At 43.3% G+C, this 22,100-nt stretch overlaps 2 protein-coding genes across 4 annotated transcripts; both read right to left on the bottom strand.

Annotated features, from left to right (window-relative positions):
- Nucleotides 1–681: 681 nt before the first annotated feature.
- LOC121536056 (tubulin alpha chain) lies at nt 682–8,841 on the bottom strand. Its single transcript, XM_041843359.1, has 4 exons — nt 8,690–8,841; nt 2,663–2,885; nt 2,366–2,514; nt 682–2,208 (listed from the first exon to the last, which is right to left on the bottom strand). Exons 1-4 carry the CDS (start codon nt 8,690–8,692, stop codon nt 1,231–1,233), a joined length of 1,353 nt encoding a protein of 450 aa, XP_041699293.1. The 5' UTR covers nt 8,693–8,841; the 3' UTR covers nt 682–1,230.
- Nucleotides 8,842–17,426: 8,585 nt separating this feature from the next.
- LOC121536055 (nuclear receptor subfamily 4 group A member 2-like) lies at nt 17,427–21,719 on the bottom strand. 3 transcript variants are annotated; one of them, XM_041843355.2, is made up of 8 exons: nt 21,587–21,719; nt 21,361–21,445; nt 20,246–21,138; nt 19,629–19,758; nt 19,316–19,467; nt 18,999–19,201; nt 18,682–18,860; nt 17,427–18,591 (listed from the first exon to the last, which is right to left on the bottom strand). In XM_041843355.2, exons 3-8 carry the CDS (start codon nt 21,131–21,133, stop codon nt 18,335–18,337), a joined length of 1,809 nt encoding a protein of 602 aa, XP_041699289.1. In that variant the 5' UTR covers nt 21,134–21,138; nt 21,361–21,445; nt 21,587–21,719; the 3' UTR covers nt 17,427–18,334. The 3 variants fall into 3 exon arrangements, with proteins under 3 accessions (XP_041699289.1, XP_041699291.1, XP_041699292.1); XM_041843357.2 differs by having other exon boundaries at nt 20,246–21,135; XM_041843358.2 differs by having other exon boundaries at nt 21,361–21,442.
- Between the last annotated feature and the right edge of the window lie 381 nt (nt 21,720–22,100).

Genomic DNA, 22,100 nt, shown 5'->3' with positions numbered 1-22,100 from the left:
CTATTCGATCAAATACACATCACGTAGCAAATTAGTAATTCAAGGTTTTGATGTCCAAATTCGACACTTATTGACCTCCATACAAAAGTCCTCACTTTGATCTTATTTTAGTGGGCTGAGTAAAACTTCTCGATTCGCCTCTTCCGCTGGAAAAATCAAGTATTTTATTAAACCAGAGCACCACCCAGTGGACTCAACTTTACTGAGGTGAGTCTCAATAGTCGAAATTAGTTTACTATCCATGTCTCCACTTGTCACCTTTAGGATATTCTGTAAACAATCTAAATAAAATAAATGACGTTATGGGGAAAATCCTTCCCCATTACCAGTCTCTCTGTGAAGATAAGATTCTCCTCACAACACATTGAGGAGCAGGTCAGAAGGCAGGGACCTCTGGCTCTCGTAGCCAATGGGTTGAGGAGAAGATGACACCAGGAGTATGTAATTGAGCGAATGCGTTACCTCGACCATAATCTTCTTTCAAGGCACCCTGCTGCTACATTTATATCCCAGGACTGCTCGGCTACTTACCAGGCCATTTGTGTGGCCAATTGCAGAGACTGATGTTTTATAATGTTGCCCTTTAATAGTAATTTAGTCAAATTATAAATGAAACCTCAGGTCAGGACTGAGAGGCAGTTGTGATTGATTTTAACCACTGAAAAAGGAGGGAAAACAGGATTAACTGAGATAAAACAACTTTATTTACAAAGGAGGGGCTACAGCCACAACAGTAACCTGATGTGATAACTCTTAAAATAACAGCCATGGCAAAGAAAATAATAGAATCTGTAGGGATAAAACCAATAAATTATTTTGGGGTAGCTTAACATGCAATGCAAAATAATCCTCCAAGAGAGTTACTGAATTACATTCATTAAGACCCAACACCATGGGGTTTAGTTTGCTAGTTTTTTGTTTGGCAGTAACTTTAGTGTTTAGGATAGATCTGAAAGCGCAGAAGTATCATTAACTTAAAGGAAACATTATGTTCATGGAGACAGCTTAATCTTCAAGGTTCTGTATGGTTCCATAGTCAACCCTCTAGGAAAAGATTGTCAGACATGAATGGACGTGGTGTCTTTGGTGAAGAAAACATGATTGATGGCGTTAGACAACAATGGAAGGAGCAGGCCATTCCCCACTTCATGGTCAAGTAAAAGGCAGTTCTATCTCTCAGTGATACGTAAGCCAACAGAGGACCCATCCCTCCTTTGAACTCCTCCTCTCCTAATACTCCTCTCCTTCTTCCCCGTCCTCCTCGAATGAGTCGATGCCCACCTCTTCGTAGTCCTTCTCCAGGGCAGCCATGTCTTCCCTGGCCTCAGAAAACTCTCCCTCCTCCATGCCCTCGCCCACGTACCAGTGCACGAATGCCCGCTTGGCGTACATTAGGTCGAACTTGTGGTCAAGACGCGCCCAGGCCTCAGCGATGGCTGTGGTGTTGCTCAACATGCACACAGCTCTCTGGACCTTGGCCAGGTCACCCCCTGGTACCACGGTGGGTGGCTGGTAGTTGATGCCCACCTTGAAACCTGTGGGGCACCAGTCCACGAACTGGATACTCCGCTTTGTCTTGATGTTGCCAATGGCCACGTTGACATCCTTGGGCACCACGTCTCCGCGGTACAGCAGGCAGCACGCCATGTACTTGCCGTGGCGAGGGTCGCACTTTACCATCTGGTTGGCGGGTTCGAAGCAGGAGTTGGTGATCTCAGCCACAGAGAGCTGCTCGTGGTAGGCCTTCTCGGCTGAGATGACGGGGGCATAGGTGGCCAGGGGGAAGTGGATGCGGGGGTAAGGCACCAGGTTGGTCTGGAACTCTGTCAGGTCCACGTTGAGGGCACCGTCGAAGCGGAGAGAGGCGGTGATGGAGGAGACAATCTGGCTGATGAGCCTGTTGAGGTTGGTGTAAGAGGGGCGCTCAATGTCCAGGTTTCTACGGCAGATGTCGTAGATGGCCTCGTTGTCGACCATGAAGGCACAGTCAGAGTGCTCTAGGGTGGTGTGGGTGGTGAGGATGGAGTTGTAGGGCTCCACTACAGCTGTGGACACCTGGGGAGCAGGGTAGATGGCAAACTCCAGCTTGGACTTCTTCCCGAAGTCAACGGAGAGACGTTCCATGAGCAGGGAGGTGAAACCAGAGCCGGTACCTCCTCCAAAGCTGTGGAACACCAGGAAACCTTGGAGCCCTGTGCACTGGTCAGCCTGTCAAGACACAGAAAACACAGGCATGTTTTCTAGCTCTGATAAGACACATTAAGTCAAGGCTAAAACCCTTTCTCATAAGACATTCACACAAAAAAATCCATGAGTTATCCTAATATCACCATTGAATCTATCAAATCTGACGGTTTCCCCTCACCAATTTGCGGATCCTGTCCAGCACTTGGTCGATGATCTCCTTGCCTATAGTGTAGTGGCCACGGGCGTAATTATTGGCTGCGTCCTCCTTCCCTGAGATCAGCTGCTCGGGGTGAAACAGCTGGCGGTAGGTACCTGTACGCACCTCATCTGAGAAAGGGGAACAGACCAGGGTTAATTAGTCTGTTCTTGATGCTTCTTTTGAACTGTACCACCATATTGATGAAGCACTCTTCCTACACATCCCCAGTATCAATCAGTCAGTGCATTTTCTCTGCATGGTCCCTCAAATACTAACCAATGACAGTGGGCTCCAGGTCTACGAAGATGGCGCGGGGCACGTATTTCCCGATGCCCGTGGCGCTGAAGAAAGTGGTGAAGGAGTCGTCAGTGCTACCGACCGCCTTGTTGTTAGGCATTGTGCCGTCCGGCTGGATCCCGTGCTCCAGGCAGTACAGCTCCCAACAGGTGTTGCCCATCTGGACTCCAGCCTGACCCACATGCACAGAGATACACTCACGCTGGAGACAAGAAAACACAGGGTTAGTCAAACAATTAATTTATGATTTCTTTGAACAGGGACAAAAGACATTAACACATTGAATATAATAATAAGCCATTTAGCAGACGCTTTTATCCAAAGCGACACAGTCATGCGTGCATAATTAATAATTAAAAAAATTGTGTATGGGTGGTCCCGGGGATCGAACCCACTACCTTGGCGTTACAAGCGCCGTGCTCTACCAGCTGAGCTACAGAGGACCACAGGGTCCGATGCATTGGCGGCACAGTCTGCACTGGATGATGGAAAAACACTTGGCTTTCAATGACACCAATGGAAAATGGAGTCAGTGGAGCACCCTGACAAACCACTCAACGCATAGGAGTTTATTTGAGGTCGATTAAGGATTTGGGCATCTATTTTCGCACTTGTATTACTGCTGTTTCTCACCACCAAGTGGTAGCACTCTACATCAGTGGTTCCCAACCCAGGTTGGCCTATACACAGGGGGTACTTGAGAAGACTCATAAGACTATAGGCTTTTACTGGTAAAATGCTCATGAGGGGGTACTTCAGGCAGAGCAACATTCAGTTGGTGGTACAGTAATGGAAAAAGGTTGGGAACCACTGCTCTACACTAACAGAGGAAATAAACGGAACCTGCCCATGTCTGAGTGACAAATGACAGGTGAGCAAGCCGCCAGAGTTACGAGCCAAAGTTATGAGTTGTGTGTATATTTGCACGGTGACCCAATTTGTTTGCAGTGTGTTGAAATGGGACTATGACTGCACTGTTCTTCCCAGCATGGCTTAGCTAACTCTGCAGTGAGTCAGATCTGCCCTACTTTAAATACTGAACTGTATGCAGCTACCATCTCAGAAGCCTAGCCACATCTTAACGGGTGACTACCGGTATTGACATAGCCATTAACCTAGTCTGAGGCCATGTAACTGATCTATCAAGAGTGTAAAAAACATGAAGAACACCTGCTCTTTCCATGACAGACTGACCAGGTGAAAACTATGAGCCCTTATTGATGTCACTTGTTAAATCAGTGTAGATGAAGGAGATGGGTTAAAGAAGGATTTTTAAGCCTCATGACAATTTACATGGATTGTGTATGTATGGCATTCAGAGGGTGAATGGGCAAGACAAAATATTTAAGTGCCTTTGAATGGGGTATGGTAGATGCCAGGCGCACTGCTTTGGGTCAAGAACTGCAACGTATGCTGGGTTTTTCACGCTCAACAATTTCCCGTGTGTATCAAGAACGGTCCACCACCCAAAGGACATCCAACCAACTTGACAACTGTGGGAAGCATTGGAGTCAACATGGGCCAGTATCCCTGTGGAACACTTGAAAATGTAAAACTTGTAGAGCCATGCCCCGACAAATTGAGGCTGTTGGGAGGGCAAAAGGGGGTGTAACTGAATATTAGAAAAGGTGTTTTGTAAACTCAGTGTACTTTACATACAGTATATTCATCCACACCCATTGCTGACGGGTGAATAAAAATCAAGCACAGTCATGCAATCTCCATAGACAAACAATGGTCTTACTGAAGAGCTCAGTGACTTTGGTCTGGGACTGTTTTCCATGTTTCGGGCTAGCCCCCTTAGTTCCAGTGAAGGGACACCTTAACGCTACAGCATACAATGACATTCTAGACGATTCTGTGCTTCCAACTTTGTGGCAACAGTTTAGGGAAGTCCCTTTACTGTTTCACCACGACAATGCCCCAGTGCACAAAACGAGGTCCATACAGAAATGGTTTGTCGAGTTCGGTGTGGAAGACCTTGACTGGCTTGCCACAGAGCCCTGACCTCAACCCCATCAAACACTGTTGGGATGAATTGGAACGCCGACTGCGAGCCATGCCTAATCGCCCAACATCAGTGCCCGACCTCACTAATGCTCGTGGCTGAATGGAAGCAAGTTCCCTCAGCAATGTTCCAACATCATGACTGTAAGTCGCTTTGGATAAAAGCGTCTACTAAATGGCATATTATTATTATTATCGAGGGGAAAGGCTTTCCAGAAGAGTGGAGGCGGTTATAGCAGCAAAGGGGGGACCAACATGATTTTGGAATGAGATGTTCGACGAGCAGGTGTCCACATACTTTTGGTCATGTAGTGTACACATGTTATGGACACATGGCGGCGCTTGAGATCTAGATTCACTAAGGACCAAACAGCAGGTCATGTGCCTGTGCGAGAGATGAGCCAATTTTGCAATGCAGTATTGGCAGACGGCAGCATAGTTGAGCCTAGGCTGCAGTGACGCCACCCAGTCGATAAGACACTGTACAGCCTTAACAAAAGAAACATCCATGCTGAATGTGTTATCACACTACACCAAAGGTGCATCCCAATAGTTTATTATGGCCTACTCTCATCTTCCTTTCATTTAGGCTCCACTGGCTTGATGAGAGGAAGCCACTTTAGATTGAGATACATCCCCTCGATATCTCACCCTCATTGGAATGCTAACTTGGACCGAGGTCAGTAGAGACAATAAAAATGTGATAAAAAAGAAAAGTGGTGGTAAAGTCTGATTAGGCCTCACTAGACTAAAGGCCGAACTGGGAGGATTGGCAAGAGGCAACCCTACCCCCTCAGCGCGTCAATGAGCTATCGACAATGTTAACAGGAGCTGACGAGTCTGAGGCAAGGCCAAAAGTCCCGCCACACCCTACTGAAATATTTCCAGCTCGCAGCGAACAGGATGAGGGGAAAGCGCCGCCAAGGATGAGCGAAGCTGATAATAACAAGCTTATCATTTCTAAATACCAGCGCACCAGAGCTGGATACGTACGCACAACACCTGTCTGGCCAAAATTGCTTATTATACAGAGATGGGAGATAGGGAGCGAGAAAGTCACGGAAGAGAAGTTTATGAGTGTGACACGCCAAGAGAAGGACGCACCTCGTAAAGTTGTGCGGTTGTATGTGTTGCCAGTCCTTATGAATTGTGTTGATTTGGGAAGGCCCAACTATAAAAACAGGACCACCTGCCACAGTAACAGGAGAACAGGCACACCATCCAACTAGGCTTTGTCCTCTGGTAGAAGGATGGAATAATATCTCCCTTAAGCTAGGTTGAACTTTCAGTAGCAGCAAGGTCAATTGTATCAGACATTTTCAGTATGCACAAATAGCTTACTTCTCTCAAATTTAATGCAACTTTTTTCACAGATGATTCCCGGTTTTAACTCTACCGGGCAGATGGCATTGTGTGGGGTTATCGTATGTGCAGGCATAAGTTACGGACAATGAACACAATTGCATTTTTATCAAGGGCAATTTGAATGATACCGTGACGAGATCCTGCGGCCCATTGTCGTGCCATTCATCCGCCGCCCCTACTTTAAAAAAAAGGTATCTATGATTAACAGATGCATATTTGTATTCACAGTTATGTGAAATCCATAGATTAGGGCCTAATTAATGTATTATCTGAACGGTAACTCAGTAAAATATCTGAAATTGTTGCATGTTGCGTTTCTTTTTTTGCCATAGTCAGGGGAAGTTAAGGAACCGTTACAGAAAGAAACACCTCAAATCTAGAACTGAATCTACAAAAGTGACCCAAATATGTCTACAGTGAGGTCCTTGTGATTTTAAGGTATTTTCCCTGCATTTGTTTCTACAACCCTCCACACTTAATTTACTACTGTTATGACTCAGCTCATGTAGAGACTGGGGCAACTACTTTCACACAGCCATTTCTCCAGCCCCATAGTTTGACAGAACAAGCTGGGTATGGGTGGGGGAGGAGCAGTGACATTGCTCAGGGATGTGAGAGGGTGTGCCTAGTTTGGGTATGGCAGCTAGGTCAGCACTGCAGCCAGCTATTTAAAGGGAGGTGTCAATCATTACTCACCATCCCCCCTCTGTGTGGGTCGCCCCTCCAGACCCCATTCTACTCCACTGACCCCTTTCTCTGTGGGAACAACCACTTGGTGTCCTGAACCATTAGCTTGGTCAGTTAGAGTTGATGTTTAGGCAGGCCCTAGTTCATACCAGATTTAAGAAACTAACATCCACCATGTTGCATTTGTCAGGGGTAGCCCTGATTTTCTACGGCAAAGCCCCCCCTAATTGAAACCCTGTAGGTAAGCCTAGTGTAGGCCTATGTGTAATTGTGATAGCTAGTTGATTCGGTAACTGTTTGCGCATGGCGTAACAGGCCATTTATGTTACCAAATGGTTACCAGATACAGGCCCAGTGACATGTACAGTGCTAGGTTATATGGTATCCATTTCCTGTATTTTGAGCTCATGGTAATGGCGATAATCTAAACTGTACTCTACAGTCTAGCATATTGCTTGTGCTACTGCAAGTCCGCCGAGACACTTGGCACCAAAATGGCTGGTGGACTAATCGCTTGTTCAGTAGCTAGTAAGCAACCCCCGCCCCCTCGTTTCCTGTTCTGTCCCCTAAGGGGGTTATATAAAAAAAAAAAGTGCAAAGAGGGCCTTGTGTTATGCAGGGAACATATGGCTTGGACTTCACACCTAAACAAATAGTCACTCCTTTCATAACATTGAAATTAGATGGCATGCGACAAAATAAACTCTCCCCCATGCCATGGTAATCTTCTTTAGTCATGGGCAAAGCTAGGAACAAAGGTGAGTGTATTGTTTTTTGAAGACACTGCATTATGATCTGAGTAACGTGCTAGTACATGAACTGGAATGGATTATAAATTAAGGCTCTTTTACCCTCATTTAGTAGTATAGACTTCAACCTCATGATCAGACAGTCTCAGCCATGTGCTACTCAGAAATGATTATCCTTTGTGCTCTGCACCACTCCTAACCTCGGATTTCACTTTCAGATTACTGAAGGTTGCCCCTATCAAGACTAAGCATGTATGCATAGTCAAAATATTTCTGAGAGGTCTTTGTCTAATTTCTTGACATATTTTATGATTAAGTCATATGGGCAGGATGTGAGGTAATAAAATGTGAGCCATGTCCTAAAAACATCCATGTGGCAACATGTGATGGGGAAATGTTACAATGGGACACAACTGATACAATTAATCTATTATGTTTAAACAATTTTTAAAATCATTGTAGATGTAATCTGCAATACTCCAGTAGATGGTATACTTGTGGTTCATTAGTATTCGTTGGCATTTGCTCTGACTACTGAATAATACCACATTGGCAGAATGTTCCCAGTATTGCGCAGTAGACTAGAGCAACAGGAATAGTAGCTGACTAGGCCTACAGTCACCCATCAGAATACACACGGACCCGTGGGAGCCACATCAGCATTTAAAACCAGCAGAACAAACAAACACACCCATAACCACACTGGCCCCACGGCCACTGTATATGGAAACGGTTAACTCCTTTTTAACCGTTCAAAATGGCAGGAAGCTGCTTCAAGCGCCAAATGACATTTTGATAATAAATGCAGATACCTGTGAGCATATTTATTGATAGGAAACGTGAGGCCAATTAAGGCTCAGGTGACTAAATGTAACAATTAAATACATTCTAGTAATAGTTTCGTATACTGCGCCAGTCGTGTTCGAATTGAAAAGCAAAACGGCGCGCTAAGTTGAACGCGCAGCAAAATGGATACTCCTATCATGACGCACCATGTTATCAGAGCGAAATAATATTCTATAAAAACAGATGAGCCGTAGTGGAGGCTGTACCTTGGAGCATTATAGACAGTAATGTTTATACTATACAATATTGACTATAGAAACATTAGAAATGTAGCCTATTTCATATAACTCTCAACCTTTAAATTATTACAACCGATGCGTCAAAGGCAATGTTGGAAAAAGAAAGGTCTTACCATTTTGATTCTGTTTGTCTTCGTTTCCGTAGAAAAATAAAAGTATTCTTTCGTAGTATAACCTCTCACAGTGCACCTATAATGGGGTCTCCGTGAGTATGTTTTAACTGCGTGTGTTGCTGCGATCTGTTTTTATAAACTGCGAAGGGCGGGGGTGGAGTTTTTGACACTCCCTCTTCTCTCATAGATCGAGTTCGTTTTACATGGCCCGGGTAGGCGGAGTTTTTTTTTTTTAGACCATTCCATTGGCCCTTAACTGAAATCCTTACTAACAGAGGCACCGGGCCATGTAAAACGAACTCCACCATACGCAGATTAGACCTCAGGCTAGGAAGGAAAGTACAGGCCTGAAAAGGTTAGCTGGACCAAAGATGATATATTATATTGACAAGACAGCCGAGTGACCTCTTTAACAATGTATATACATTTCCTCAATGACGCAAGCGAGATCAGGTGGGACCATTCTAGCCAATGAGAGGGCGTGTGCCAACAGGCACAACTAAATCGTTGCCGGAATGCCACGTGCATCCACTTATATCAGTACATTTGTAACAGCCTAAACATTACGAAACTTCTATTCGACCAAATAAGCCTCACGTAATTCGACACTCTCTTACAGACCCCTCATACAAAAAAGGTTTTGGGCAGAGTAAATTCTCTCGCTTCACCTCTTCCTCTCTGTCTTTGCGCACTGAACTGACGTCGGTTTTGTTGCTCCTAGTTCGCCACTAGATGTCAGACTTGTCTAGTGTTCTGCTTGCTGGTTCTTGCCATGACGAAGACGCTCTTTTGTCTGCAACAAAATAGGTCAAAATTGTCCCTGGGCAGACACTGATCTGTGGTCAGGTTTGTATTTTCCTCCCTAATTTTTCCATTAGGAATTGAGGAGGGTAAAATTATCCTAGTTCTGTGTCTAAGGGACAGTTTTTGGAGCTGTCTTTCTGTTTATGAACAATGTGGCAGTTGTGATTCCAGTAACATCTGTTTCTGTGGTTAATAAATGAAAGAAATACATTTTACATTATTTAGCAGACGCTCTTATCCAGAGCGAGTTACAGTTAGTGAATGCATACATGTTTTTTTCATACTGGCACCCCGTGGGAAACGAACCCACATCCATGCTGGCCAGCTACGACAGAGCCTGGACTTGAACCAGGATCTCTAGTGGCACAGCTAGCACTGCGATGCAGTGCCTTAGACCACTGCATCACTTTAACTTTGTTGCAGTTGAGCTCAGTTTTATCTCTAATTTTTTTACATTTACATTTTTAGTCATTTAGCAGACGCTCTTATCCAGAGCGACTTACAGTTAGTGAGTGCATACATTTTCATACTGGCCCCCCGTGGGAAACGAACCCACATCCCTGGCGTTGCAAGCGCCATGCTCTACCAACTGAGCTACAGGGGACTGGTTAGCTGTGGTTAGCTGTGCTATAGGCCCTGCCCCCTGGCCCCTGAGGCATTAGACCACCCTTCTCTCTGGCTTTTGGCTATGAATGAAAAAGTTATAATCCTCAAACAAGGCCTGAATTCCTCCAGATAGGCTCTTCATCCTAAATCCACTCATTTCTCTCTCCCCCTCTGTATTTTGAGAGAGATGGAGTGATAGATCAAAATCTTTTTCATGTGCGTCGGTTTCCCCCTCCTATGGTGGACACTATGGGGCTAAGGATTTCTTTCCCCTTATCTTATGTATTTGAGTTACACTGGCCATGGGTTTAAACCTTAACCCACTGGCAATGGGTTTAAACCTTAACCCACTGGCAATGGGTTTAAACCCTAACCCACTGGCAATGGGTTTAAACCCTAACCCACTGGCAATGGGTTTAAACCCTAACCCACTGGCAATGGGTTTAAACCCTAACCCACTGGCAATGGGTTTAAACCTTAACCCACTGGCAATGGGTTTAAACCCTAACCCACTGTCAATGGGTTTAAACCCTAACCCACTGGCAATGGGTTTAAACCCTAACCCACTGGCAATGGGTTTAAACCCTAACCCACTGGCAATGGGTTTAAACCCTAACCCACTGGCAATGGGTTTAAACCTTAACCCACTGGCAATGGGTTTAAACCCTAACCCACTGGCAATGGGTTTAAACCTTTACCCACTGGCAATGGGTTTAAACCCTAACCCACTGGCAATGGGTTTAAACCCTAACCCACTGGCAATGGGTTTAAACCCTAACCCACTGGCAATGGGTTTAAACCCTAACCCACTGGCAATGGGTTTAAACAACTTTCTTTCTATTTTCTTTATTTTATCTATAGCGTTTGTCTATATAGCATATGTATATGCTGGTATGGTGGTTTTGTAGCATCTATAGCAAGAACACTTTTCTTTACAGTAGGGTGCCTAGCCACATAATGTAACATTGATCACTGATGTCTAGAACATAAATGTGAATGTAAACTGATATCTAGAACATGAATGTGAATGTAAACTGATGTCTAGAACATGAATGTGAATGTAAACTGATGTCTAGAACATGAATGTGAATGTAAACTGATGTCTAGAACATGAATGTGAATGTAAACTGATGTCTAGAACATGAATGTGAATGTAAACTGATGTCTAGAACATGAATGTGAATGTAAACTGATGTCCCATATGGGGGCTATTGTGTGCCATGTCAATCACTGACAGTGTTCTTTTACTAAAGGGCCCGTCTCCTGCTAGTTCACACTATCCCCCTCTGCAAAGGCTGACTCCAAAACAGTTTATTCAGAGTATTTCACCCTCACAATGGCTTTGGAGGCATTTACATCTCAGAGAGGTTTCTTCTGCATCTCAGTTATGCTTTCCGTATATATATTCTCTCAAAGCAGAAATAGCCTCTACATATTTTCACGCATCAGCAACCACTTTCAAGCCACCACCTCTATCTAACCAGGAAGAGAGGATGAGTGTTCTACATGGAACCCAAAATAGTTATCCTATGGGGACAGCCAAAGAACCCTTTTGAAACCCTTTTTTCTAAGAGTGTACATATTGCTTATGGGCAGATTCCTCCCAAGATATGTTGTGTGTTCTTGTAACAGGTACAGCGTTAGAAGAAGTGCTGTTCTCACTGCAGAATTTTTTTATGTGGATTTCTGATCCAGTCACCCCTGAGTCATGTTGGCAACAATGATATTGTCATTGTTTCCGGTTAAATCTAAAGAACAACATCCATGGGTTGAATACCACCTAGGGTCCCCATTTATCCTGCCTTACCAGGGTCTCCCTGTGAGGAGGACAAATTAACCTTTTACTGCAGTGGGCCAAATCAGGGTCACACAGAGTGTTTCTTGGTAGTCTTAAACAAATCTACTTTGAAGCAAGTATACACCTCACACACATGGTTTTGGGCTTAGAAAAAGAAGACACCTGTACCATGTCAGATATAGAGTTGAAATATATTCAATTTTGAGTTTGCATCCCAATATCGCACTTTATATACAGTACCAGTCAAAAGTTTGGACACACTTACTCATTCAAGGGTTTTTCTTTATTTTTACTATTTTCTACATTGTAGAATAATAGTGAAGACATCAAAACTATGAAATAACACATATGGAATCATGTAGTAACCAAAAAAGTAGCCACCCTTTGCCTTTATGACAGCTTTGCACACTCTTGGCATTCTCTCAACCAGATTCACCTGGAATGCTTTTCCAACAGTCTTGAAGGAGTTCGCACATATGCTGAGCACTTGTTGGCTGCTTGTCCTTCACTCTGCGGTCCAACTCATCCCAAACCATCTCAATTGGGTTGAGGTTGGGTGATTGTGGAGGCCAGGTCATCTGATGCAGCACTCCGTCACTCTCCTTCTTGGTCAAATAGCCCTCACACAGCCTGGAGGTGTGTTGGGTCATTGTGCTGTTGAAAAACAAATGATAGTCCCACTAAGCCCAAACCAGGTGGGATGGCATATCGCTGCAGAATGCTGTGGTAGCCATGCTGGTTAAGTGTGCTTTGAATTCTAAATAAATCACAGACAGTGTCACCAGCAAAGCACCCCCACACCATCACACCTCCTCCTCCATGCTTCACGGTGGGAACCACACATTCAGAGATAATCCGTTCACCTACTCTGTGTCTCACAAAGACATGGCGGTTAGAACCAAAAATCTCAAATTTGGACTCACTTTACCAAAGGACAGATTTCCACCGGTCTAATATCCATTGCTCGTGTTTCTTGGCCCAAGCAAGTCTCTTCTTATTATTGCTGTCCTTTAGTAGTGGTTTCTTTGCAGCAATTCGACCATGAAGGCCTGATTCACGCAGTCTCCTTTGAACAGTTGATGTTGAGATGTGTCTGTTACTTGAACTCTGTGAAGCATTTATTTGGGCTGCAATTTCTGAGGCTGGTAACTCTAATGAACTTATCCTCTGCAGCAGAGGTAACTCTGGGTCTTCCTTTCCTGTTGCGGTCCCCATGAGAGCCAGTTTCATCATAGCGTTTGATGGCTTTTGCGACTGCACTAGAAGAAACTTTCAATGTTCTTGAAATGTTCCGGATTGACTGACCTTCATGTCTTAAAGTAATGATGGACTGTTGTTTCTCTTTGCTTATTTGAGCTGTTCTTGCCAAAATATGGACTTGGTATTTTACCAAATAGGGCTATCTTCTGTATACCACCCCTACCATGTCACAACACAACTGATTGGCTCAAATGTATTAAGAAGGAAATAAATTCCACAATTTTACTTTTAACAAGGCATACCCGTTAATTGAAATGCATTCCAGGTGTCTACCTCATGAAGCTGGTTGAGAGAATGCCAAGAGTGTGCAAAGCTGTCATCAAGGCAAAGGGTGGCTACTTTGAAGAATTAAAAATATTTTTATTTGTTTAACACTATTTTGGTTACTACATGATTCCATATGTGTTATTTCATAGTTTTGATGTCTTCACTATTATTCTACAATGTAGAAAATAGTAAAAAAATAAAGACAAACCCTTGAATGAGTAGGTGTGTCCAAACTTTTTGACTGGTACTGTACATCACAGAAGACTGAAATATATAAAAAACCATTTACAAAGAAACACAGGGTTTTCTGCAGTTAAAAAAAATAATAAAATAATTACTTATGAAATTATGAAAAATATTTATAACGTTCCACCCATGAGGCCACTAGAGGGCAATTTGGTCATTTGACTGCAGAAAGGGGCTACAAGAAGTGCTGTTCTCACTGCAGACATATTTTTGTGGATTTCTGAACCAGTCATTCCTGAGTCATGTTGGCAAAAATTATATTTGTCATTGATTTTACAGTTAAATCTGAAGAACAGCCTCCATGAGTTGAATACCATAGTGATCTTACTGCTTCACAGTCATGCCAGGTCTGCTGGTCTGGACATTGGAGAGATATAAAGCCTATTAGCAGTGATGTCTGTGTGGTTAACTGACCAGAATACATTAGCCAGTTGAACACCCCAGTGCTTGTACCTGCCTCAGGCCATGCCTAGTAGCATCCTATGAATTAACAGGGTCTAAGTAGATTTGCTGTGCTACTAAAGTATTGTCCCCCTTTCCACTGCAGCACAGGGGCAATGTGATTTCTGATTTCTCTGCAGTGCAGGTTGGAGGATATATTAGTGGGAGCTCCCTAATGGAGCCAGGTCAGAATCCTGCCTTGTGCATACAGATTGAGATATGGGAGGTTGTGTCCCCTGCAGTCTGGCCAACCTCTGGTCAAATAGAATCACTCCTCCCTGTGGACCGCCCTCCTATTAGACAAACGGACAAACTCTGGGTCTGTGTTTGACCTCATACACACCAGCCCACTGTCTGTAATGGATATAGCTTTTTTGGGGGGGATGTATGTGTGTGTGTGTGTGTGTGTGTGTGTGTGTGTGTGTGTGTGTGTGTCACGTGCACGTGCATAACTACACAGGTACAAAATGAGAAGCAGATTAAACATCGAGGCTATTGGTTGGCGAGTTGGCTTCTCCATTTACTGTGTGATGCATATTCATCTAATGTGGAGAAAACCCATCACGTTGACCAGGTACCCTGCTATATAAAATGTGGGTAACGATTAATTAGAATTAGTTTAATTTCTACACAGTCCCAGGATATCAGTTGAAGTACGCAAACATGTCATGAATGTAATTGTTACAATCTCTATCTTGTAATGAAACGGAACATCAAGGGTTTGAAAACAATAATTATTTTGGGAAAGAAGGGGTCTATTTACACCAGACAGTCAAACAGGATGGGCTTGTGTATTCAGCCTATTCTCCCTAGTTCCCCCAAGTGCTGTTGTCCAATCCAGTGATTACATTTCAAGTGTCCTATTTAAGTGTCCTGACTTCATATTAGCTCGGGTAACCCAAACGTTCCCGTGTATCAAGTATTACAAGGTAGGATTTGGCCCATCAAGCGTCATTTTAATCCTTTCCAATTATCTTCAATTGTCTGGATAACCATCAACACTAGAGTAATTATAAACTATGCCATCTCCTTGGTTACCAACCATAATCAAAACCTTCCATGGCTGTTTGGTTGAAAATTCATCGTCAGAAAAATGAATATTGTGGTAATAAGAGAGGTAAGGATGTCTGTGTTTATAAAGTATCTGAAGATGCCTTCTGATCCTCAACTAAAATTATTAAGTGGCACGGGCGGACTGCATATAGGACAATTCTGGCAAACGCCAGATGGGTTAGTCCATCTTTAGCCCAGTGGGCCTGTATAAATATATATATATTTTTTTAAAAATGGTATCATTATTTGGCTAGTAATGGGGGCCTCAAGGGCAAAATGGGCCGGTGTTAGAAATGCACAGGACGATTTCTGATCCCAGTCCGTCCATGTTTTTATTTTACTTTTACCAGTTAAGAACAAATTCTTATTTACAATGATGAAGGCCTACACCGGCCAAACCCGGACGATGCTGGGCCAATTGTGCGCCGCCCTATGGGACTCCCAATCACGGCCGGTTGTGATACAGCCTGGAATTGAACCAGGGGGTCTGTAGTGACGCCTCAAGCACTGAGATGCAGTGCCTTAGACCACTGCGCCACTCGGAGGATTCACTTGGTTGTCTTCACAGTTCTAGAATTTCTACAATGATCTGTACACATTGAGATTGGGGTTTGTCCTCAGGGCGAGGTAATACTTTTTAATTGTTGAAATCTCTAGGGATGCACAGTTGCTTGCTGAGCCAATTTAAATCCCAGCGGGCAATTACACAGAAAAGACACTGTAATGCTTGTAGGGGTTTGGTAACTTAAACATTGAGAACATTGAGAAGCAAGACTGGTTCTAATGTCTTGACTTACCTTGATCAAGCTCCTCATATTCATCACCCCAGACTTTCATCTTGTTTCATGTCTCAGAACATCGATTTGGATAGAGGCTGGGGTTGTTAACGTTCAGCTCTCCCTCCCTATCTGCTATAGATTAAATCATAGTATTTTCCCACATGGAGGAGGGACGCTACAGTGGCCTGGGTACAGGGGATTCTGGGCTGGCCATGATAAGGGCTTAGGGGCTTTGAAGGCAGCTCTACACTGAGATCAAGGTGGGCCACACAGACCACAACAGAAGTTTTCAGACCCCTAGAAATCCCTATAGAGTTTTACCCTCCTGAGATAAGCTATCGTCCTTACCAGAATGGCATGGCATGGCACTTGAAGGGTCACACAAGCCTAGAAAATAGCTGTCATGAAAAAGTTGTGGTTGATAACTGATTATTGTATAATGGATTAGGTTAAATCAATTTTGAATGGAACGGTCTGTTTGGAATACTAACAAGAGCCTGTCCTTCTGGGAAGGCCCTGCCTGCCACTCTTCATCCACACCATTATCATAAATTTGACATTTCACAGATAATATTGATTACTTTATCTTAGCATTTCAGCCTGCATGACAGGCCGGTGCAGAGAGCAGAGTTTATAATTGATCTCTAGCCTATTAAACCCTCTTGTGAGTATAATCGTTGTTATAAGACCTTTTACTGGCTATAGAATCAATGGTTCACATTTCCAGACAGGACAGAAGAGATGTCATATTTGAGAAGAGGCAGTTTTCATCTGTATGCCCTCCCCCAATGTGCAATAGGCATTTTCTATCAATATCCTGGAAGAGCGACTGCACATATAGGGAGCTGAAATCAGATGTATATAATGCTATTTAGTTCTTCTGTGAAATGTTTAGTTCAGGACACAATGTGTTTACTTGCACGCCAACACTGAAAAACATTGGCTTGTGTGCGTGTTTCATTAATGCCAATCGTATCCTGAGGGTTTGGTTTGGAAATGTCACGCAAACTATTATATAACAGGTCAAATCACACACTCCAGCAATTTGTTCATACCGTCCATAACGCGAGTCTTATTTAATCTTTCTTGGCTCAGATGGTAGCGCATGGCACTTGTAACGCCAGGGTAATGGATTCGATTCCCGGGACCACCCATATGTAAAATGTATGCACGCATGACTGTAAGTCGCTTTGGATAAAAGGTGTCTGATAAATGGCATATATTGTCAAACCGTTGTCGGTTTTATAATATATGCCATTTACCAGACGCTTTTAAACAATAACATTGTTATTTGATTGAAATTATGGTTCATGATAAATCCATGTGTAATAACAGAGCACGTAGCAATAGTCAATCTTCAACTCAATCTCTACTGAGGAGAATGACCCTTTCCTCGTATTGTTGTTGCCGGAGAAATCACACTTCGTAGAAAAATAGGCTATAACATTCACTTTACTGGAGAGGAAACAGTGTAGGAGAAATGTTATTTATTTGAGAATTTATGTTGGGAATAGTAAACATTTTACATTAGGTCTGGTTATGTATCCTCTGACCATATGATGACAAATATTTGAATCACATCTGTTACACTAGTCCATAATCAATCAATGATTGTCAGACAAATCTGTGGACAAGAAAAATGTGAAACTATTTAGTAGGCTACTATTTAACAACATATTTCCCGTTATCGTGTTTGATGATTTATGACGATATTTCAGCAACTAAAATAAAGTCAGAAATCCTTATAAATTGCCATCATAAATAATGTTTCATTTAAATGTGTAATAAACGGCATGAATTTTATTTTGCATGGAAAAATCTGACATTGTAAGCCCCCGACCAAATGAAATGACGAACACATTTACAAACGTTAGATTATTTAGCAGTATACGTTATTAATTCAAATGCAATAGTACCACAGTCCAGGTGTGACAAGACAATAAATAGCCCTACATAAAACATCTCCCATAAATTATTTGATAAAAAATCAATCTGTATACGTTCAGGCATATATGTTCCATATACATTATCCAGTGTCAACATACAACAACATAGTTATCGAAAAAAGTTAGTTATCAAATTAATATACTCACAATTCAAAGCAAGACCAAATAGTTCAAGACATCCATGTTCTTCAGAAGTCGACGATATTGTGATATTGTCTAACTCTTTATTCTGTTTAAATTAAATACATCTTAAATGTTGTGTTGTCTCTTTTTTTCGTCTGGCAATGCAGACATGTAGGCCTATAAACATGATCAAGTGCTCTTATGAAGAGGTAGGTACAAAAACAGTGAAAAACAAATGGAGAGAAAATGCATAATGCGTGATATAGGGAACTCAAAAATGGCCATATTAACCTCGCCTAACCTCGCATATCTGAAATGGCACCTAAAAGGGCAAAGTATCGAGGAAAAGCTTGTCTATTATCGCAGGTGGCGGGACCAAGTCTTCCAGTTTCAAGTAGAATATCCTCTGCAGACCTTGTGTACAAAGCGTGCGAAGTTCAGGCAGCTTTCCCAAGAGTTTTGACAAGTGATTTGGTCGACTGACACTTCCATCGTTAAAAGTCACTTTGTCTTTCAAACAGTTCACCATCTTGTTCTGAAGTTCCTCTACTTTCCTGGGCTCCTTCAGCCCATGTCTCTCTGTAACAATGACAGGGTGCAATTCGTTTCAAAACGTAACCCAATGGCATTAGGCGCATACATTCAGAACATATGGTTTTATTAACCTACCTGTTACTGTGGCAAGGGCGCATATGCAGGAGAATGTTGCAACGTCTATATTCATGCTTTGAAGGTTTGCAGAGAACTCCACTATGGTGTCAATCCACTCTCCAAAGCCGCGCCTACACTGAAGCCTATGCAAAACCAATCCGTTGCAGAAAATGAGCTTCCCTTCCTCAGGGTTGGACCTGTAATATGATAGCATCGCATGATTAGGATTCGGATACCGACTTGGCGATAAGATCAAATGGATACGCGTGTAATTGTTGTGCGTAAAATGACAATTTATGTTGGTGCACTTTTTGATATGCTATTGTATAAGATACCTGTAAGCCAAACGCAGAACGAAGAGTTCCAGGAAGGCTGATTCGAAAAGGAGATCTTGGTCCGGTCTCGGCAGATCGGTAAAACCTGGGATCTTTTGCGCCCAATCGCGGATAATCTCCATGGAGACGGTCAGGACGTCGTAGAACTGCTGTACGTGTTGCGTGTCATCTCCGGTGATTTGGCTGTCATGATTATTCTGGAACTAGAAGGTGATGTTAAGTTGAACTCAATGCTCAACAGTGTATTTTATGACTTATTTTATTAATGAACTAGTGCGTAAAGTGATGGGGATTGCATGACCGAGGCTCGTACTTACTCGGGAGTAGTCCAGTCGAGACAAGGACGGGTTGGAGTCCACATGGGCCCTCACTAGCGCGCTAAGGATGCTGACAGGTGGCAAAGGGTCTTGAATTTTATGTTTGGAGGGTAACCGGCCCCGTCGACCCTTTAAACTGGCAGTCCTGACGACTGAATAATGAAGAATATAAATTAAGTTGTTTTGTTTAATAATTACTATTATGCTTTGAAAAACATATCGTACTACACGCTTTCTGCTTAAAAATAATGTGCAAATACATTTAAAGGAGATGCGTAAAGTTGTGCGTTATAAGAAGTAAAACAAACCTTACCTTCTTTGACCATTCCCATTACAAGGCACTTTTGGAAACGGCAGTATTGGCACCTGTTTCTCCGGCGTTTGTCAACTGCACAGTTTTTCCCAGCTAAACACACATACTTGGCATTTTTCTGGACAGTGCGCTGCGAAGAAACACAGAGGAGGACACATTAATTGCCATTTGATGCGTTGCCACCTGAAGCTTTGATACATTGAACAAAGATGGCCATTAAAATACTTTTGCCACGGATATTGACAATGGGAAATGAATAGCCATGGCGTTGCAGTCTGCCCCATTCTCTCCCAGCTGCGTAATGCATCATAGCAGCGGACTAGGCAGACAGTGGGTAAATATAGTTCCGTGGCCACTCATAATATGAAGTTCCCTGGGGACCCTCTACCCTCTCCCAGTCCTCTATTGGCAAGGCAAGGAGATGAAGGTTCTTGATTTTGAAGGGATTTTAATTAGTTGCCATGACGAAGAGGTTTCCAGATTAAGCATTGTATCAGGAGCCAACAAACAACCCAATGAATCAGTAGCCTAAATATTACAATACATTTATAAGGCATGTTAGTTGACCGTTAGTTCTAAATGTATAACAATCCCCGCAGATATTTCATGAAACACACCTTGAAGAATCCCTTACAGCCCTCGCAGGTGCGCACGCCGTAGTGCTGACAGGCGGCACTGTCCCCACACACGGCGCATAAAGCATCCGTGTTGGTGGGTGATCCTTGGCTAGGAGGTGACGGTGCTTGGTTATCCATATAGTGATGTCCGTGACCGAGCTGGAACGAATAGGGGGAACCCACCCTGTGCTGTTTCCTTAGGGCGCTGGAACCAAAGATGCTCTGGCTCTCCAAGCCATGATACCTGCCTGAGGTATCCGGGTTCACAGACACCTGGAGGGACCCATCAAATCTCATCTGGCACGTCGACAAAGGACTACCGTTTTGGGGATGCTTGAAAGAAAACAAGGAGAATCTGGATATGGCATTTTTCCGCTGGTCCATCCTGTGCGCCACCGCCAAGTAGTCCTGGTGAAAACTGTACAGAGATCCAGAATCATCCCACGAGTGGCTGGGTGGACTCTGGAAGGTCTGTGTGTGTGGAGAGGGGGGTTTGTAGTAAACAGACCCAGGGGGAGTGACCATCTCATCGGACTGATGCGGCTGGTGGTGGTGACTCTGCTGGTGGTACATGGGGATGTCCTCAACTTTGATGCATGACTGCTCCCCCGGATGGGGCATTTGGAATAGACAAGGGGGCTTGACGTCATAGCTGGAATTGTTACAGTAGCTGTCCACGAAAGCACCGACATTTGGAAGATTGGTGGTATTGGCTGATGTGATTTCTGTGTTGGTCAGGTCCATGCTAAACTTGACAAACTCGGGCGTTAGGAAGTCACAGTTGTGGCTGTGGTGCTCTCCAGCGGCGTGGAAGCTGCTTGCGCTCTGCTGCGAAGCGGGACTGGCTCCTTGAGGTGACGATCCGTACTGAGCCTGGACGCACGGCATAGCTGCTACAATGAGAGAGGGAGACATATGCTTATATCAATCGATCTCCTCGTCAAGCCAAATCCCATCCAATGCAGATGCATCGCATGAAAATTAGAATGCTTGCGTAAAAGCGCACGAGACGTATATGATTAACCTATACCGTCACCACTCTCTAGAACAAGTGCCAACAGCAAAAGCATTGCATATAATAGGCGCAACGTCTCCAACATTATTTGTAGTCTTACCTTCAGTTGTATGACTCTTTTCAAAGACAAAATGTCTGAATCACTTTCTGGAGTTATGATAATATCCACTCGATTTTGCTCCCTGCTAAAAAAAAATCGAACAAATCTGTCACAAAATTACAAACCTGTAAAGATATTAATTTATAAGCAGGTCATTACTTTCTGATAACATTAATGTTAGAATGTATATTTCGTTTTCAACAGTATAAGACAATTAAACCAATACCTTAAAGTGTCACCCGGTGCACCATTAGAGGATTACATATTCTCCGCTGTATCCATATCCAATTGCAAATGCAGTATTGTGAAGAGAACGGGGCAGATGGCCATGCACCTCTCCAACTGGCTACTAGACTGGCCGCGGGTGACACAGACAATGTGCCTTTGTTTGTGTGGCTCGGAGTCGGAATACCGCTGCCCACGTGCCAAAGACACTGAACGTCATCGAGCATTACGCGCACCAATCCCTTCCAAGGATGGATGTTTCAGATACAACTGTAAACGCATGATAGAGTACAGAATATAATACAATAGAATGTAAAACATTTTTTAGACATCATCATACAAGAATGATAAAAAACATCACATAATAATACACATTAACGCATATGTTTGGCGATATGCCTAAAGAAGGCATTGCACGCAAAGAAATTACAATCTCACCTCAATTCACAACTAACTTAATGATATGCATAGTTGCATTTACAGTGTCCTACGCCTAAATATAGTGGTATGTAAAA

The sequence above is a fragment of the Coregonus clupeaformis genome, chromosome 22, assembly GCF_020615455.1.
Source record: "Coregonus clupeaformis isolate EN_2021a chromosome 22, ASM2061545v1, whole genome shotgun sequence".
Classification (NCBI taxonomy): domain Eukaryota; kingdom Metazoa; phylum Chordata; class Actinopteri; order Salmoniformes; family Salmonidae; genus Coregonus; species Coregonus clupeaformis.
The sequence above is the reverse complement of the archived record's forward strand: the minus strand, read 5'-3'. Positions and strand labels throughout refer to the sequence as shown.

Excerpts from the sequence above, each read along its gene's own strand:
- LOC121536056 (XM_041843359.1), bottom strand. Across the intron at positions 2,515-2,662 it reads CCTGGAGCCCACTGTCATTG|ATGAGGTGCGTACAGGTACC; the intron begins GTTAGTATTTGA and ends CCCCTTTCTCAG. Across the intron at positions 2,209-2,365 it reads TGGACAGGATCCGCAAATTG|GCTGACCAGTGCACAGGGCT; the intron begins GTGAGGGGAAAC and ends GTGTCTTGACAG.
- LOC121536055 (XM_041843355.2), bottom strand. The coding sequence starts at position 21,133 with ATGCCGTGCGTCCAGGCTCAGTACGGATCGTCACCTCAAGGAGCCAGT. Across the intron at positions 19,468-19,628 it reads AATGGGAATGGTCAAAGAAG|TCGTCAGGACTGCCAGTTTA; the intron begins GTAAGGTTTGTT and ends TTCATTATTCAG. Across the intron at positions 18,592-18,681 it reads CGCCCTTGCCACAGTAACAG|AGAGACATGGGCTGAAGGAG; the intron begins GTAGGTTAATAA and ends TCATTGTTACAG.